Source organism: Glarea lozoyensis (genome assembly GCF_000409485.1).
Source record: "Glarea lozoyensis ATCC 20868 chromosome Unknown GLAREA3, whole genome shotgun sequence".
In the NCBI taxonomy this organism is placed as follows: Eukaryota; Fungi; Ascomycota; class Leotiomycetes; order Helotiales; family Helotiaceae; genus Glarea; species Glarea lozoyensis.
The window spans coordinates 364744-380402 of NW_007360998.1; the positions used below are offsets into that span (position 1 = coordinate 364744).

Below are 15659 nucleotides of genomic sequence, written 5' to 3' on the forward strand. Positions count from 1 at the left end.
CACTAACTAAATGACCTGCGATCTCGTTTTAGTTGATATCAAATAAAATTTTAAGCACACGTATGCACATTCCTCTAAACGCCTATTTGCACGCTTTTCATTAAATTGATTAGACACCAAACTCCATACCAACCTCATCAAGCGCTTTACCTAACCACTCCAGTACCTCCTGATCTCTAGCCGCGGATCTTACCGCTTTTGCAAATAGAGGGTAGAGCCTATGTAAATGTTTCTTGCCCTCACTATCCACACCCGGGGCATCAGGAATCCCATCTGGCTCACATCTTAAGTCTACCAGCGCTTTCAATATGTACAGAAGTTCTTTACGTTGACTTAGAGGCTGTGGCATTCGGCCTCGTAATGGTTGATCGGCAATGTAAGCTCGCAAAGTGAGACCAGCGCGAAGAATGAGGTAGGGAGCTGCTGCTTGAGCGAGTTTGACGCGCGCTGGAGAAGAGTCATGGAGAGATATCAAAGAGACCAGCTCGTCGAAGCAGACATATGACATCTTCGAGCGAAGGGAAGGAGGTGGGTCGATGGTTTGGCCTTTACGTGGTTTGTAGAGGGTTCCCAGAAGTTCCTGAGTGGCGGATGGAAGCTCTGATGGAAGAGGAGCATGGATCAGAGAGGTATGGAAGAGAGAGTCCGTGTAGATGCGTCTCGTCTTATCGGATATAGTGGAAGATCCAAGTGCCGGAGTTATTAGAGTACGTAGAGTTCGGAAGGATTCGATATCAAACTCTTGGTCCGATTGTATGTCAATAACAGTGGTGGCTACAGACGGATCTGCTTTGGTAATTGCATTCGCGATCGAAACAATCGACATCCATATTTCTCTCGTTATGTCTTCCTTCTGCTCGCCACTAGTGAGAGTTGGAAGAATAGACCTTATAATTGCAAGTGCAGAGGCGGTAGCTTGACGCCAAGGCGACAGACCTCTTGTGTTGATCGGAAATGAGTATTTCAGAATAACAGGTTTTGCTAAAGCACTAACGGCAGAAGTCAGAGCACCAGATGTATAGATGTCCAAGTCAGTGGAGTGTGCAAGAACCAAGTTTTCGATCAAACTCATCGAAGCTTTTGAAAGAGCAACATAAGTAGGTCGCTGAGTCTCGGAATTGTTGGTTTTGGGTTCGAAAGCCAAAGCAACAAACTCGGCGACTTGAGCAATGAGAGCTCCAGGAACTCCTTCAATGTCGGTCCGGATAGTCTTCAAGTTCTCAAGAACTTGTGTTTGAAGTGGTGTCAAATAGTCAACATCCGCAGTGTAAGTAGCAGCACTAGCTTGTTGGATCGCTTCGCGCAGCAGTTCTAGCATCCTGTGCACCTTCTCAGCGTCAAGATCATTTTGAATCAAGCGGTATATTTCCTGCAGAGCGGATACATATGCTACCAGATATTTTTGGTTGTCAAATCGCTTTTCTGCGGCGTCTGGCTGGACAATTGGCAGCGAATCCGACCAGAGACCCCAGGCAAGATCAATTGATGAACCATCAAAACTTCGCTTCTCCGACTCCGGTAAGTTACCTTTAGATAGGATCTGACGAAGCGAGACAAAGACCGATGTGTTGATATCGAGGATTTTGAATTGAAGAAGAGACTTGTAGTGATCGAGCAGAGTTGCCCATGCGATTCGGAAGCTAGCATGAAGAGCCAGCGTCTCGAGATAGTCTGCCAAAAGCCTTGTGATTCCGTTCAATACAACCACAGTCGTTTCGTACCATCCAAGTCTATCTTTATCGGAGACGTTTGCATCCGGATTACATGTTATGACTAATTGCGCTTCCATTGAAGAGAGCAATTTGAAAATGACTGATTGAAGACACATTGACCAGGCCTCAGGAGTAAGCTGGTCGCCGTATGCATCAAATATGCGAAGAAGAGTTTGAATGGCGCCTGCTCAATAATCAGTAAGGTAGTTTTGAAGTACACATATGGGAGCCTTACTGTTTCTCAACTCTAGTCTATCATCACTAGTCACTGCAGTAAGTCGTAAAAGTAAGAGCATCCACAACGCAGCATCAGAAATAGCAATGTCACTTCCCGATGCCATCTTTATCAACGACGCTTCGTCAGATCCTTTGATGAGGTCTGAACTGAGAGAGAAAGAGCTAGTTCTGCCGGAAATAAAATCAGAAAGCACCCAGAAGAATGTTACGGTCTAGTTTGTATTGTTAGCTGGAATGAATCGAAACATTTGAGGTCTGTTGCTTACCGTCAGTGAAATGTTAAGATCATCATCTTGAGTACAGAAATGGTACAGGGTATCAACAAGTATAATAAAGCAAGGATTCGGAAGTGAAGAAAGGAAGTCAGAGCAAATGAGTTGGAGTGAGCCGAAGGAAGACCGGATGAGCTTTGCTGAACGAGTCGTGGTTTTGGCCGTGCGATTATCAGCGTCTTCGAATTTAAAAAAGACACTTCCAATGATCTCAAATGCGATATCCCACCCAGTGATGAAAGATTCACCGCATTGTTCGAGTATACTCCGTAAGCCTTCGAGGATAACTTTGTGAACATCAATATCAACGGTATGGACAGCCGCAGATGAAGGACGTGAGTTAGATTCAAGCGGTGAAAGTGCGCTTCTGAAAGTCTCAAGAAGGCGTAATTGTACGTCGCTTCTGATTTCATCTGGGAGGGACAAGGTGTTTCCTGCCGCCTCGAGAACTAGTCCAACCAGGATCTCTGCCGCTCTCAGTCGCACTGAAGCAGGCCTAGAAGTTGAGCATGCAGCCCCGATTAAATCAGACGAAAGAATAGTCCAACCATTCATACTAGGCTCATGCGCCATTAAACGCTCAATATTGATGGTTGCAAGCTCTCCCAACTTGGCCAAAGCAAAAAGATCCTCCTGGTTTTGTGTGGCAGGAGCTGTGTTGATGCTGTGAATTCTTCGATGAGACATAGAGTGTGATGTAGAAGGACGCCGCGTTTCTCTGGAAGGTAATTTGGGACTAGTAGGATCCTGTACTGGTATCGTCACGTCGTCCTTGCCAAACAAAGAGCATACTGCAGTTACTACCTCGAGAAAGGATTCATTAGGAAAGTCAACTGTACTTTCCAGCAATCTTGATGCCGCTGTTTCGACAGCCTTGATCTCTGACCCAAAATTTGCCAATAATGCGGAATCGTCGACACCATTCCTGGCATTGTTATCTTTTTGATTGACTGGCGTCCGCGACGGTTTAGCGCTAGAGAAAAGAACTAAATCTGCTTCCTGTAAAGTACCAAGAATGATACCCCAAGCTGTGCCCAAAGTTGGGCCAAGAGCTATACCCAAGTTAAGCAGCGCTCTCAAACAGAGCAAATTGCGTGTATTCAAAGATATCGGAGTCGCATCTATGGAGGGTTGTCTTTGCCGTTCTACCGCTGCGGACGCATGTCCAACTAAGCTTTCGACGCTCAAGAGACCTTTGGCATTTGCAAACATGCTGGGTGACTCTGTCGGAGGAGTAGCGGGGGTCGGAGCCTGAGCAGCGCTTGCTGAAAGAACGTTTGATGGAACCGCAGATTTACCAAGGGTTGTTAGGAAAGCGTCTCTAGGTGTTGATAATCGCAAAAGCCCAGCCACGTGGGTAAATTTCTGAAACGACCTGACCAGTCCATGGTAGTAATCGGAATCCAATGAAGCATTGAGGAAAGTCGAGCAAGTGGCTAAGATTGCTGGCCAGCATTCATCCACAATCCCAGCGCAAATCTCGATGTCGACATATAGAGGATGTTCCTTTAGTGATAAGGGATTTACAGGCACAGGGTTTTTCTTGATGGAAGTTCGCCGTTCTAATGTTCCTCTTGGAGATTGGGGAAGATTGCTGTCTTCGGCTTGCCGTGTCGCTTTCTTCCGCGGTCTTTCCGGTACTGTTAAAGGTAGAATGAATTTCGCAAGGCCTTCAGAGAATCCGCTGACACATGAGAGTGTCAAACTATAAATGTAGGACTCTGGTATAGCAGGTGGATCGGTCTTGTCCAGTTGGTCGATACACGGTACTCTCATCGTGCTCCACTGCGTACTGATACCGGCTGATGGCTCATTTGATCCGACCGAACTCGTAATGATACCTGCCACACCACTGGCTTCAAGCATCGCCTGATCGGATCCAGAGGAACCGTCTCTTGCAACAGGTATCGTTGACTGAGATCCAAGTCCGATTACTGCTGGTTTCTCAGTGCTGATTCTGACGAATGCAGCTACCAAGTCTCTCAGAATCGATTTTCTATCATCCTGTGCGTCATACATGGCAAATATTCGCCTTATGAGAGGAGCCTCAGCGAAGATACCTCTCAGTATTTCCATACATAAAGATCGTTTCCAGAGAGCAGTATCATGATCGAGCATGGATGTTAAAAGACCAAGAGCCATTTCCCCTTCGGAAGAAAGAATGCTTAGGTGACGTCTGAGTAGAGTGTACAAAATTCTTCCTATTCTTACCGTTACCGCAAAGTTCAACTTTTCTGAGAGGGAGTTGATAATAAAAGGCATGACTCTTGTTCTTAAAATGTTGGCTTGCTCCGGATGAGTGAGGAATATCTCGGAATGGTTGGTTAGAACTGATTCGATCAGCTCCAAGCCAAAAGTTTGAGGCATGCCGGCAGAGCGTAAAAATCGAGGTTTTTGAGATTCGGTCAACAGACACAAATCATTGAATACCCTGTAAGCGTCCAACGCCGCTGCTCGAAGCTGGACAGTCCCATTTTCAATTGGCGCTTCCCCAATCGTTGGTACCTCCAGGGCAATTTCTAGACAGAATCAGAGGGGCTTGAACCATATTTATCCCGCAAAACTTACTATCCTCAGCAACGACTTTGTCGAAAACACTTACGACAAGTTGTTGTAACGTAGCCGCCGCCGTATTATTGACAATGCCATTCTTGCTCGCTTGAAGAATGGTACATATATTTAGCGCACCCGCCAGCAGCTCCCCCTTGAGATCGTCGGCATAGTTTTGCAGCAAACTAGGAAGAGCTTGGAGGATTTTGAGTTGGACATCAAGCCCAGCAGACGTAGCCTCTCGAAATGCTTCAAGGACCTCACGGAGTCGTGATCGGGGGAGTCCACGTGATACAACAAGTCTCTGGAGACAAACTATGCTGATGCCAGTGAACTTCACATTTTTGGTTGAGCAGGATATCAGAAAAGGAGTAACGAAGTTGGGTCTTTGAGAGAGGTCTACGCTTGTTAGTCTAGGGAAGGATGAGAAGGATATGTGGAGGGTGCCTACCCGCGGCTATTTGAGCTTCTGAAGTTGTCCTCAAAGCCTTCAGCTCATCTAATGATTTCTCAGCCGCCTAAAGAATATGAGTTTTTAGTACAAATCTCATATATAAACTCAAATGCTACCTGAATAACAAAGACGTGAAACTCACATTTCGTAACTCGGTGTTTTTCCGTTTACTCTCTTGAATCAGATTCCCAAGCTCTGACGACAAAATCTGAGCCGTCATATTATTTCCACTGACAAGAGATTTCCATCATACAGAAGTATCGTCCAAATCGACATGTAGTTGTCGGAGTGATTCCTTCTCGAACTGGCCTCAATGAAGGATAGCCGAAGTTCTGCCGGGGCTGACCGTTCTTCCCACCCCGCCATGTCCACTTCAACCTACAAACGAAGCATTTTGAACCCCTCATCCTCGATCAACAACTTCTCCCACCACAAGTAGCGCATTAATTTCGGTTCGCGACTTGGTTCTAGAATCCTGACTGAGACTATCGTCACATAAGCGCGTTTTGACGGAAATCAAACGGACATAATGCCTGCTGTTATTCCGCGACCCTTCAAGTTGCTCGAGGAGTTAGAGGAAGGAGAAAAAGGTTCAGGAGACAGTGAGTCTCTCTTTCTATCTGGCACAATTATGTACTGATACATAGTTCTTTTAGCCTACACCTCGTTGGGACTCGCAGATGGAGATGATATGCAAATGGTAAACTGGAACGGAACGATTCTCGGCCCACCCCACGTGCGTACATATCGAGTCTCCCTATGCAAATGCAGGAGTTGCAGGAGCTAACGCATCTTGCAGAGCGTTCACGAGAACAGAATTTACTCCCTAAGAATCATTGCGCCTCTGCCAAATCCAAACAAGAAGACCGCACAATACCCCAAGGGAACCCCCGGATACCCAGTCGAACGTCCTGAGGTTTATTTTGTGAACCAAATCAACTTACCCTGTGTGAACCCAGAGACTGGCTTTGTAAGTACTAGTGGAATCAAAAATTGTCTCCGAGACTGTAAAGGGTTCAAAGCTAACGAGTCGAATCTACAGGTCAACCAGGAGCAACTCGCTGGCGTCGAAAACTGGTCCCAAAACCTCTCCATGTCCCGAATCCTAATCGCTCTACGAAACTCCATGGGCCTTCCTGCGAACAAGAAAAGACCACAACCAGCCGAAGGATCGACCTACAAGCAATAGGACTGCAATGTAATTGCTTTGGTGTACGGACGACTCGCGGAAAAGGTAGAAGCGGCAGGCGTTGAGAGGTGCGAGAATATGAGTTATGAATATAGAATACCCGATACTACTGTGACGAAAGATGAAGGGTAAGTGAGAGCGGTGGGGATTGTGGCATTACAAGTTAGAGGAAATGAACCGCATGAGAGTTGCGAGAGAAGATTCACATGGGCACTTTTTGTCCAAAGAAATGGAATAGTACGAGAAACGATAGTAGATGAATTGACGGATTAATGTAAACAATTGCGGTGGAATTTGCTATGCTGCTTATTTGTGCAGCACTTGGATACGGGTTACCCAATCGCCAATTCCTCATGTATGTTGCCCAATATGCCAGATGATTTTTCGACAACCTATTCTCGTGCCTGATCTCATCCACAAGTTGCTCAGTAAATACAGGAACATGGCTTTGACACCAGTTTGGTAGTACTCATCTCGCAGCACCGAGCTGCGAGAAGTTTTGGCTATGTCAAGATGTTTGTATATGGAATTCGCCGTACTATGTTGTCGAATACCTCCCAAGATTCACATTTAACATCGTGGATTAGACTCCGCCTTTGCTTGCCTTCTTCATTGAAGTTTTTCGAGCCCCGGAAGCATTCGTATGACTGTCCTACTCTTTTCTCCAGGAGATTGTAGCAGCACCCGATTCTTCCTTTGACGATGAAGGTCTAGCCATACAGCTCTTCTGACCATCTTCGGCCTTGATATAGAGTCTGAATTCCGTAAATTCTTCGTCGACTGCCAGTTTGCCTCGTAAATCGTGGATCCAATGCTGATTTGCTATGGGCCACAAGCTTCTTTCCTATCATTTTCCACCATCGTAGGATTGAGATCTGCTTCAATCTTGCTTGTAGAATTTGCGAAGCTTCCCACCCTCAGCGAGCAAGTCGCTCCCCTCCTCCACTTCTAGCCCATTTCTCTCCTCTCCTCCACCGCTTCCAGCACCACCGCCATATGGCTTAAAAACTTCAGGCGCCACAAAAGGCTCCTTCACAACATCGTGTACCTCCCTACCCTCCCTCTCCCACCTCTCCTTCTTAAGCGCCCACTTCCTCTCCAATTTTTCATGTCTCCTAACCTTCCTCTCCTGCTCCGCCAGTTCCATCTCTCTCTCGGCAACATCCATCATCCGTCCCGCCAACTCCCTCGCATCCTCCACATCCCTCAAATCTCTCCCTATCACCCTCCTCCTCACAGTCGCCGGCACCGAATCCCACCCCATATCATATTTGACACCCAACTCGGCGCTCAGATTGTGATTCCACACGTTTTCCAATTTCCCTTCTTCACTCTCGAAGAATAGACGCTCGGCAGTCTCGAACCGCTTCACGCGCGTGTCGTCTTTTTGTCGTATAACCCTGCTGAGGTAGGGGCTTTGTGGTTTGCTGTATCGCAGGAAGCTTGTGCGGTGACGGGATGTGAAGACCATTTTGGGGACGCTCCTTATACCGCCTTTGATTTCTGATAGAGGCCGTGGGACGACGTCTAGTAGTTTCGGGGCGCCGGGTTTGGCAATTGGTTTCGGAGGTCGTACGCGATGAGGTCGTTCGGTGACGAGGGATTGTTGGTATGCGTCGTCATGGAGGATTTGGAGGATGTTGTTGACTTGATCTGTGGCAGCTTTTGATCCACTGGCTGAGGAACGGAGAAGCCGTTCAACCTGTATCATTCATCAGTTGCGTCTTAGAAAGATAGACAGTTTTGGGACTTACAGCATATCCAACCTCCAAACATTTAACCACCTGCTTCTTGCTATTAAGCGCTATATTCTGTTTGAATCTCTTGCGCACAAGATGTGTTATAGGATTGACAGGTCCACGAGTGAGGACCTCTGGTTTCAAGGGGATATGTTGGGTTTGGACCAAGAGAGCCCGATATAGTGCTTTACCTAGAGGAGTTGTAAGCTTCAATTTGTTAAACCAAGCGCGTATGTTTTAATTGTATGATGTAATAGAAGAAAGGCGAATAACTTACAGGCTACGCGATGTGCAAAAGACCTTTTGGGCAACGCCGGCAGGGTCATTTGATCTGGCTCTGGGAGACGCGTTGATGGCTTAACAATTTTTGGCCGAGGTTGTAAAATTTATGTCACGTGCTTGGATATCTGATGTTGTTAGAAGTGGTAACTCTAATATCTGTTCCCTCGCGGTGCTATAGAAGAAATATTTCCCATTGTGTTACTTATGATTAAGTCCCAAGAACTACAAAAGGGTCCAGATTTCGGCATTTTTCAAAAGCAGATGAAGCCAGTATAAATTTTATGAATTTCTATTTTCGTGTTGTACAAGAACAAATTCATGTTCATACATTAATTTCCATTCCACAAACGTTTCATCATACATCCGATTCCTTTCTGATACGCCATTTTTCAAAACAGATTTCATGTAGCAGTGGTATATCCAGTCCCAATGCTCCTTGGTATTCACCAAACTTTCCCCCAAAAAGCAGCGCCTAGCCTGAATGATTTGCGATGATAACCCTAGTATCTAGCTAGTCTTTGTCGCCGCGGTCTTGGCCGTCTCTATATTGGCAGCGACTTTCTTGTGGAGTCGTCTGATAGCATTATCGTTCTTTTTCTTCCTCTCCATCTCAGTAAGACGCTCGCTTACGTCGCGTGGCCTGGCAGCCATTCGTCGTAGATGATGGATTTCGGTTTCATCCGGGTTCATACCGAGAGGACGCTTGATCGTGAACTTCTTGGGGCCCAATGAAGTATTGATTGGTGGTCCAGGGGTTTGGGAAGGTGTTTTCTGGAAGGTGCTGCTGACGAAGCTGCCCAGGGAATGAGATCTTTTAATGCTTGGCTTGCGTTCAGGTTGATTTCCAAGGAGATTGCCGTGATCGAAAGGTTCCTCGACGACTGAATTCCGTACATATCCACCGAATGACCCCTCAGATCCGAATGAAGGCGCGCTGATACTCTTTTTATCGATAGGCCGACCCTTTCGACTTTTCTCTGAATCCATGGACATTCGAGAAAAGTCCTTGCATGTCTCCTCGAAACGAGAATTTGTGATAGATGTGTACATATCCATACCCTCAACGAAAGAGTCGATTCCGATAAAGTTCTGCGCAGGGGTAGAAAGGGCTCTCTTCGCTCGATCACAGGCTTTGCGGAGACGGCGCAGGACACGACCATTGCTTGAGAGTTCCTGGGAAGGTATTAGAGACTATTGACTGGAAAGATTGGGAAATAGAGGTACCTTCTTGTGCTGGTCCAGTTTGTTCTTGTGATTCATGTCATTGTCTCTGTAGCTACTCCGAACTCGCTGGTGTTTCTGATGCGTTGATGGTCGAATCATTTTGAGTTATCGGCGGTTATGATACGAATCGAGAATACTCGGAGGAAGAGTCTTCCAATCCAAAAGCATTGAAAGCCAGGTGTATATATCAGTGAGAGAAAAAATACCGCCGAATACGTAGATGCGAGATTCTTCGGGTTTACGTTACAATATAGTAATGCGGAAGCACTAATATGATATTAGACATCGACTCCACTTAAACCCCAGATTTACCCCGTGAAGAGCGTCGGTCTATGTCATAAGTCCAGTTTTGGAATGGTCGAAAAAGCCTGACTAGTCCTGACCCTAATGGCATTGCTTCGAAATTAGTGGGCTCTAACAGCAGCTACAATCGCAGCGTTTACGTCGGATGGTCTGAATCCAGGCGCGCGATCCAGACAGACTGCACGGCTGATGATTTCTAGATATAATGTCAGTACATTTCAACTCTCGTAGATATATGTTACTCACCAGAGATGAGTGTTCGAACGTTGAGCGTTATAGTAGGTCTAGTGTCACTCTGGGCGATCGTCGGGGTCATCCTAGCGAAACCTTCATTTGCCATGGTGAAGAAAGAAGGTTCTATGTTCTCGTTCGTAGCATTAGGCGTCCACTTGGCTGATATCAATGGGAATGGGAATGCGTCACTGCTGATTCCCTCAGAGTCCACATCGTATATTGTGTCTGAACTGTCGTAACTCGGCAGTACAAAGTTCGCAAGACTCGTCTTGGGAGTCGCGGGCGATACTCCAGAAGATACACTGCTTCCACTCTTAGGGCTTGCTGCTTCAGAGATTATCGATAGGTCAATCTGAGCAGTGACCGTATCGGCATTCTCTGGGATCTCAAGTCCACGGCTCCTGAGATATTGTTCCACGTCGTTCGCATCGAAGAATTCTCCCTCGAGTCCTGGCTTGTTGCAATACAGATTTTCGTCCAACAAATCTTCGACTTCCGTCACTCGACTGGTGTGCGGGCCCATAGAGTAGCCTGGCCTGATCTTGGGCATAAGATCCTCGTTGACGTTGTCCTGGGGTAATGGATAGAATGTGCCGGCACCTCCAATGTTGGTCCATGGCGCCTTCCAATTTTGAAGGCTGCTCTTCGCTGGTTGTTCGAGTATCTTGCTGATTCTCGCTTTGATTGCATCTTTTTCTTGGTACTCTCCAGAGAAGCTGAAGACTTTCTTCCAGACAGATCTAGGTAAATCCGGCACGGAGAGTAGTCGCATCGCACCTTCCAACGCCTCTCGAAGTAACCGCCGACCGAACGAGAACTCCCCATAAGCGTGCGATCGTGGCAGCGGTGGTTGCGACAGAGGAAGGAAAAACTGCGACAAGTCATCTGTAGGAGCCAGTTCGACCCTATAGCTCTGAAGGTCATCCATGTTGAAATCAAAAGGAAAGCTGGCATTGTCTTGTGTTGGTCTCGTTACAACCTGGACATCCCGAGGCCTATAATCATAAGATTGCATTTCAAAGTCTGGTTGGTTGTCGCTCAATTGTTCCCGCGAGTGGTCCACTTGATACCCTCCCCATGCAGGAGTCTCTGGAGTAGTAATAGGAGCTGCAGTGGGAGGCGTCGAGTCTTTGCGATTTTTGGCTTGGGATCTTTTACCCTTCTTCTTGGGAGGACCAGCCTCCATCTCTTCAAGAAGTGTGTCGTTCTTTTCTGGTCCTTCGCTATGATCATCTTGGATCAAATCTTCATTGCTTGCTTTTGCGAGCGCAAGGAACCTCTCGGTAGTAGACTGAAGTTGCTGACCAAATTCTGGCTCCCGTTGAAGAAGTCCTCTTCCAACAGCAAAGTCATAGAGCGTGATAAAGATGTTGCTCATTTCCTCATTTGTTCCTCTTAAATCCTGAACCTTCTTCTCTAATGAAGAGATCGTTGTCTCCTTGCGGTTGCGATAGGCTCGCTGTGCCATACGTATTTGAGTTCTCCGCCGCTGTCAAAGAGTTAGTGCTGCGCAAAGCTGATATACTACCATCTTACATCGGCGGCGGTCTCGTCCTTGGTGTCTACCCTTGGCCGACCTCTTGACTTCTTCTTGCCATCCTCATCATCGCCACTGATATTCTCCACTCTCCTCTTCTGCTTCTTCTTTTTGCCGGCAGGTTCAAGTTCTGGAACTTCCATGGTATCCTCACTCACTTCAACTTCTGGATCTTTTCTAGAAAAATGCCCATCTACCAAACCAAAAGGCATTTCCGGATCATTTCCTTGTTTTGGGGGCTCATGCGCAGTAGACCGCTCCACTGAGCCGTTATTATAAGTCTCCGCACTCAAAATCCCCAGGTTGTTGACATAATTCCTATTTATTTGGTTTCCAATACCTCGAAAGGCGGAGTCCAGATAGGGATTGTGGGTATTTCCCGATGTGGAACCAAACATAGTGGTCATGTTGGATGTTGACAAAACAGAGGTATCGTAGGTGCTCGGTAGGTCAGAGGAGCGGTGCGTCTTTGTATTGCTGCTATCAAAGTGGGCATTGCTGTTTTGTTGATTACTGATCTGTAGTGCCATGTTGGCGGGCAGCTCGGGTGATGAGGGCCGAAGGCCAGAATTGTCATGTGTGGAACGGCTATTCATAGCGACTTGTGTTAAAAGAGCTAGAGCATACTCGTCTGGTGGGATGCCATAGGGCATATCCATCGCGAATCGAGGGCCTCCGCTAGGAAACAAGTGAGGTTCTGCGTTCAAAGAGATGAAATGCTGCGCAAAATGTCAGACAAGAGAGGATATAACCAATCTCAACGGGACCGTCGTCACAAAAGCCCATTCCAAATGGAGTCAAAAACAGATCATACGCAGTTTCATTTGTAAGAATGTGCTTGCAGGCGGGATTCTGTTGGTAGCTCTGACTGTGCTTGAGTTTCTCTAGAAGCAAAGGCGTTGACGTTCCACACACTGCGACTTGTGGGCGACCAAAACACGAACAAAGATTACTGATCAATATGGTTGAACCGAGCCGACCACCCCTTTTGGTTTTAATAGGCTCGTGCATGGCGATTATTCAGCTACAATTACCAAGTAATCATTCTCGATCTTGATCTCGCATGATCATCCTAGCTGAAAGTCTTGAGAAACTTTAAGAAGTTGTGGTTCTATTATTCCACTATGGGGGTGGAGGTAACTGATTGCGATATGATTGCCGGCAGATCTCCGGGTCTTGAGAATGGCCTTGGACGTGCTCGCACATATGGCAAAGAGACAAACACGAAGCGCGCTCTTTGGGATCCAACCGTGACCCGTCTAATACAATAGGGTTTGCGGGCGTAACGGCGTTAAAGAAATAAGCTTCCATAATCCCCGATTCAATTGTCAGCATTGCATTCATGCACGTCTACAGCACCTGGACCGCATCCTGCTAATAAGCCGGCAAGGCTGAATGGAATGCTTCCCCTTGCACCGATTCCAATGCTTTTGCGGAAGAAAGTAAATATTTGTCTACATATTGTCACGATCCGTCTCTTCTTCTATCCATAAGAACCTCGCTAATTTACAAACGTCTCCCACAACAAGCACCGGGAACCTTTCCATGCCATAACCCTTCAAACTCCATTCGTAAATGCAACGAGAACGCAGCCAAAGACACCAAACTGATGAGAAAACCGATTAGAACCAAATAGATCTTATGCTTAAGTCGAAGGCAAAACAAGATAAAGCAGACCAAGAATTTTAGAATGACTCGTCCAAAGAACACCCAAACTAGCTCTTGATCGTCCCGGAAATGCTTCGTAAACCATTGTAACCAGTTGTAGCCCAGTTGTTTGGTGTGAGAAATTACGGACTGGGTATCATTTTGTGTGCCAGAAATCCAAGGGAAGAGTACCACGCGCGCCGCGTCGTGAGACATTGTCGGTATTGTATGATACAAAGGTGAGAGGCAGTTTTGTCTTGATTATATGCCTTGGTGATTTCCTGAAGGGTCCACAACGTTGTCCGACAAGTTGATCAGGAGTTGAGCTAAGCAGCGCTTGGTCGCAGCATCATCACGGAGTACTGATGAAAAAGTGGCATCTCGAAGAGGTTCTGGGAGGCACTGGCGGAGTGCCTCTCGTGCGCGAGCATTATCACTTAAGCTAATACGAGTCAGTTGAGATTTGCATACACACACTCTCTGTATTCTTACCGTAAAAAGCATCTGACAACATGCTTGAGGAGCCTAGCAGTCTGTTGCTCCACCAGTTGACATACCATGTTGCTGAGAACGGTTCCCACGGCGTAGAATCTCTCGTATGTTGCGCAGATGTAATTCAACCCATGGTCATCCAAAAGAATTTTCTGCACAATGAATATGGCCACAGTCTTGCTGAGCTCCGAACCCGTCTCCATTATCCGCAGGCAAAGTGGGATGATTTCGGTTGTGAGGAGGAAGTTGATCACATCGGAAGAATCGTTCTTGACGAGAGCTCCAATGACACCGAGAGAAGTCAATCGAAGATACTCAAACGGTCTTGACTTGGAAGTGGTGTTGAGAAACGGGTATAGGAACAAAGGTATGTGAGCTGTCAATTGTTAACTTGCGGTACCGAGAAATTGGGGTTTTCCAGCTCACCATTTAGGAAAAGCGCCCGTGTCTCATTGTGAGAAGCGACGCATTGTAGGAGTGCCAAGGCATTGCAGACGCGATTAGATGCAGCAGCGGTAAGCTGAGATGGGTTGAGAAGGGTATAAACAGAGATAATCTCTTGGAGGAGGGATGTCATGACACCTGTGAGTGTTAGGCCACCGCTTTTGTCACCGAGGAAAATCAAGTATACCAAATGAATGCCAGAGAATCAGAGCAAGCTCAGGCACCTGTTCTCTTTTCTTGCTCAATTCCAAAAGCGCTGCCTCCCTTGTGTCCTCCGTTAACAGATCAGAGATGAAGCCGAGCGTCCGCTTATTTTCCTCCGTAACGTTGTCCATCACGGCAATATCCTGTACATGTGCCGATGCTGCTAAGGGAGCAGTCGCGTTATGTGTTGCCGCGACTCGATTGAAATGCTGTTGCTGCGCTGCCGAGGCGGCGGCGGCTGCTGCTTGCTGAGCATGTTGATGGTGCGTTTGCTGGTGCATCCATGACGGCTCGCCTTGAGGGTTGTGGTACTGCTGATGCGAGTAGACATGTGAGCCTTGAAGCATGTTGTCCTTGGTAATGGGAGTGCCAGCGAATGGACTCAGTGGTGGAAGCCGGTTGTACCTTTGGGACCAGAAGGTTGTGAGACCGAAGTCGTCTCACCGGGGCTTGATTGCTAAGGTAGCAATCACGTTGCCCGACGGGGTAAAGGTGAATAACTTGATAGTTGGCTGGATCTCTCCCAGTCCGCGTGGTTGTGTAGTTGAAGGCTGAAGATATTTAGCGGGTGATTTCAACTTGTTCCTGCTGGTCAATAATGGGACGGCCTAGTGCAGCGGCGGGGAGGATGCGCTTGCAAGCTTGGGAAAGGCAGGAGCGCTTACTCGCCAATCACCTTGGGATTGCCTCTTTTGGAAACATGCGCCGGCTAATTGTTGGCTGAACGGGAGCTACACTCACTCGCTTCGTTGGTTGAACGTTCAAACCCTATTTTCTTTTCCTACCTGGGAGTTTAACCAACTGTTGCGAGTCTAACCAACTCCTTGCTGCAGTATTTTTTGAACGCTAGCAGTACCCGTGACCTAAATCACATCACCGTAGAGACCCTCTACTGCTCTCATCGTCTCGTCAATTCACGGGCCTGGTTTATTCCGGTATCATGGATTCATGGTCCATTGATGTTCTGAATTTAGCAATTTTAGCAGCCTGCTTTGAGCTTATAATTATTACTTGCTGATAATGTGTTTGTATCGGCGTCGCTTCGTTTATAAAAACGCACCTCCGGGTTTGTCCTTTGATCATGACAGCTTTACAGGCCTCTCTAAATTTGAGGATAGATTTCTAACAAGTTAACAACT

The 15659-nt window shown here is 46.9% G+C and overlaps 6 protein-coding genes across 6 annotated transcripts; 1 reads left to right on the forward strand and 5 right to left on the reverse strand.

Annotated features, from left to right (window-relative positions):
- Nucleotides 1–109: 109 nt before the first annotated feature.
- GLAREA_00121 (ARM repeat-containing protein) lies at nucleotides 110–5445 on the reverse strand (the record flags this gene model as incomplete). The annotated part of the gene is made up of 6 exons (XM_008084881.1): nucleotides 110–1896; nucleotides 1948–2161; nucleotides 2216–4740; nucleotides 4790–5170; nucleotides 5223–5289; nucleotides 5368–5445. 6 exons carry the CDS (start codon nucleotides 5443–5445, stop codon nucleotides 110–112), a joined length of 5052 nt encoding a protein of 1683 aa, XP_008083072.1.
- Nucleotides 5446–5754: 309 nt separating this feature from the next.
- Nucleotides 5755–6414, forward strand: GLAREA_00122 (UBC-like protein; the record flags this gene model as incomplete). Its single annotated transcript, XM_008084882.1, has 4 exons — nucleotides 5755–5827; nucleotides 5882–5961; nucleotides 6025–6195; nucleotides 6268–6414. The coding sequence occupies 4 exons, from the start codon at nucleotides 5755–5757 to the stop codon at nucleotides 6412–6414; spliced, it is 471 nt and encodes a 156-aa protein (XP_008083073.1).
- An 880-nt stretch (nucleotides 6415–7294) lies between these two features.
- GLAREA_00123 (uncharacterized protein) lies at nucleotides 7295–8479 on the reverse strand (the record flags this gene model as incomplete). Its single annotated transcript, XM_008084883.1, has 3 exons — nucleotides 7295–8116; nucleotides 8169–8344; nucleotides 8431–8479. The coding sequence occupies 3 exons, from the start codon at nucleotides 8477–8479 to the stop codon at nucleotides 7295–7297; spliced, it is 1047 nt and encodes a 348-aa protein (XP_008083074.1).
- Nucleotides 8480–8942: 463 nt separating this feature from the next.
- GLAREA_00124 (Actin-like ATPase) lies at nucleotides 8943–9758 on the reverse strand (the record flags this gene model as incomplete). The annotated part of the gene is made up of 2 exons (XM_008084884.1): nucleotides 8943–9608; nucleotides 9660–9758. The coding sequence occupies 2 exons, from the start codon at nucleotides 9756–9758 to the stop codon at nucleotides 8943–8945; spliced, it is 765 nt and encodes a 254-aa protein (XP_008083075.1).
- A 305-nt stretch (nucleotides 9759–10063) lies between these two features.
- On the reverse strand, nucleotides 10064–12392 carry GLAREA_00125 (BZIP family transcription factor; the record flags this gene model as incomplete). The annotated part of the gene is made up of 3 exons (XM_008084885.1): nucleotides 10064–10158; nucleotides 10209–11685; nucleotides 11733–12392. The coding sequence occupies 3 exons, from the start codon at nucleotides 12390–12392 to the stop codon at nucleotides 10064–10066; spliced, it is 2232 nt and encodes a 743-aa protein (XP_008083076.1).
- A 1249-nt stretch (nucleotides 12393–13641) lies between these two features.
- On the reverse strand, nucleotides 13642–14867 carry GLAREA_00126 (ARM repeat-containing protein; the record flags this gene model as incomplete). Its single annotated transcript, XM_008084886.1, has 4 exons — nucleotides 13642–13822; nucleotides 13873–14248; nucleotides 14299–14454; nucleotides 14504–14867. 4 exons carry the CDS (start codon nucleotides 14865–14867, stop codon nucleotides 13642–13644), a joined length of 1077 nt encoding a protein of 358 aa, XP_008083077.1.
- Between the last annotated feature and the right edge of the window lie 792 nt (nucleotides 14868–15659).